General features: G+C 55.0%; 2 protein-coding genes across 2 annotated transcripts; one reads left to right on the forward strand and one right to left on the reverse strand.

Annotated features, from left to right (window-relative positions):
* Window positions 1-199: 199 nt before the first annotated feature.
* Window positions 200-988, reverse strand: TRAVEDRAFT_54830 (uncharacterized protein; the record flags this gene model as incomplete). Its single annotated transcript, XM_008047760.1, has 2 exons — window positions 200-610; window positions 680-988. 2 exons carry the CDS (start codon window positions 986-988, stop codon window positions 200-202), a joined length of 720 nt encoding a protein of 239 aa, XP_008045951.1.
* An 882-nt stretch (window positions 989-1,870) lies between these two features.
* On the forward strand, window positions 1,871-2,050 carry TRAVEDRAFT_77800 (uncharacterized protein; the record flags this gene model as incomplete). The annotated part of the gene is made up of 1 exon (XM_008047761.1): window positions 1,871-2,050. A coding segment is annotated over one exon (180 nt), but the record flags the coding sequence as incomplete, so codon positions are not given.
* Window positions 2,051-2,351: the final 301 nt, after the last annotated feature.

The raw sequence follows: 2,351 nt of genomic DNA on the forward strand, positions 1-2,351 counted from the left end.
ACAGTCATCCATAAGCACGAGCGGATATGCACGGTTTTGGATAGGAAACAAACAAAACCAGACACCGAATCTGGACAGAACATGCTTTAGTTGAGGAGATATGCGCCATGAATCCCTATCGTATTGTTGGACCCTACCTCCTGCGAAACGGTGAGTAATCCTGTACACACATATAACCTGACGCACTCACCGAGTTCTCTCACATCCCATCAAGATAGTGCGCGCGCCACTCTTCGTCGGTCATGCCGAGAGCCTGCGCCTCCTCCAGCAAGCGTGCCTGCGTTTCGAGCTGGTCACGCATGGTCTCGCAGGATGCCACCTCGCGAGCGAGGAGCGCCATGTGCTCCTGGTGCGTCCTCAGGCCCTCTGGCGTGAGGGTCCGAATCATCTCCGGGTCCTCGCTCTCGAGCTCCTCCTGCGCGTCCTGCGCTTGCTCATCATAGCCGGAGGCACGGTCGTAGAGACCCTGGATTTCGGTGGCAATGGTGTGGCGTGGCCGCAAGTTGCGATCGAGGGATACGGTGCCATAGCTGAACGAGACTTCTCCCCACATGATGGTTGCACCAGCACTCGCTGTTGAGCGAAAGGAGGCAGTCAACGCGCGGATGGTCTACATCATGCAACAATATCGGTCAGTTGGTTGGCGAGGCGCATACTACACCAGACAGAAGACACATACATCTCCGCTCACATGGTGAATATTAGAATCATTGGGTTCCATGTACGCATACCCGAGGATTGCACTGGGCTGGCGGAGGCTCCCTGATAGGTCATTCGACGCTGAGGGCTCGATGTCGTCCAATTCCTGGAGCGCCGGTATGTCGTCCAATTCCAGGAGCTCCGGTACGTCGTCCACCTCCTCGAGTTCCGGTAAATCATTCCACATGGACGCATCGTCAGCGTCGCTAGTGGACGCATCGTCGCTGTCACTAGTCACGTCCATCATGCCCTCTGGCGGTGGGCTGTCGAAGGAAGACCAGGTCGACATTCGGCAGCGTGCAGTTAGTGAGAATGGTGATCGACGTATGAGAGCAGGAGCGGCGATAAAGAGTGTGGTATGTAAAATGCAAAGTTTGACTGTTGCGCTGTCTGCACATGGCTGCCGCGTGATCGACCCTGCATGTTGCCGTCTCATTTCGCCTGCCCGCTGAGTACGTACACGCGCAATTATTACATTTAATCTGTGTTCGTTCTTGGTGCACAGGTCGCAAAGACACCCTACCTCGGTTGTAAATAACTGCGTCGGCAAGACCACAAACCGGCGGCGACTGGGGAGCAATAAACGAGATTTTGTACGCATTTTCTACCTCGTGAGGTGCGAAACTGCACACATGTGCAGTTTCGCTTTTTTTGGGGGGTGTCTAATGACGGAACATGCACAAAATGGTATACAACTGTTATGGCATCGTGTTTATAGAGCGATACATGCATCACGGGATGGTGCTATATACAAATATATTGGTAATAGGAGATGATGAGGTTGTAAATTGGGGTTGAGGGACAAGTACCGAGGCGCGAGGTCGCTATTAGGGGTATACTACTTTATTACATGGCCAAAACATGGGGTATAGACCCGCGTGCCAGACACGGTGCGCACAACCCTGCGCGCGAGAGGGATGGCAAAAGCTGTGCCAGCGGGCGCTTGGGCTTGCACGCGCGGGCGCTTGCCTAGCCATGGCGTCTAATGGCTAGGGCTAACCCTAGCGGAGACTTTTTTTGCGCCTGTTTATAGTTCGTGGAGGCGAACTGCCAGGTCAGGCTTCTTGTGAACTACGTTTACGCACCCATGGAGGTACTGAACGCACGTTTGCAGCCACGAGAAGCTGCAATCGGCTCGTCTACGCTGATCCATCATGCGGGACAGACTCCGATTCCAAGGAGGCTGCAGTTCGTTACCTTCCACGCCGACCTGCCCTTTCCCAAGCCTCAGTACCTTCGCATACGGACGACTCGCTGTTGCGTCGCCCACAGATCTAGGGCCGCAGGGTACGTCGATCGTGCACTCCTTGGGATGGACGAAACACAGCTCTTGGTCAACGACGGCGCATCTGGGTCGTACTCTCCCTCGCGCTGCACCGCTACTTGGTGTTAAGACGACACCTTCGAGGGTCGTGGTAACGTTCAGGTGCAAGGGCCTAGCAGGCAGGAGAGGAGACTCGAGTTCAGGGGTGAAGGTGATAGATAACCAGGTCGAGCTGAGGACCATCCTCAGCTCTCCAGGGGTCCTAATATACATAGAAGCCAGGCCGAAACGGTGCGTACTAGGGAGGCAAGCCTGCTACCTACGGGACCATAACAATGAGGCGCTGCCTCATGGTGTCATACCGTAGCTGTACCGTATCCGCGTGTAG

Source organism: Trametes versicolor (assembly GCF_000271585.1).
Source record: "Trametes versicolor FP-101664 SS1 unplaced genomic scaffold TRAVEscaffold_218, whole genome shotgun sequence".
In the NCBI taxonomy this organism is placed as follows: domain Eukaryota; kingdom Fungi; phylum Basidiomycota; class Agaricomycetes; order Polyporales; family Polyporaceae; genus Trametes; species Trametes versicolor.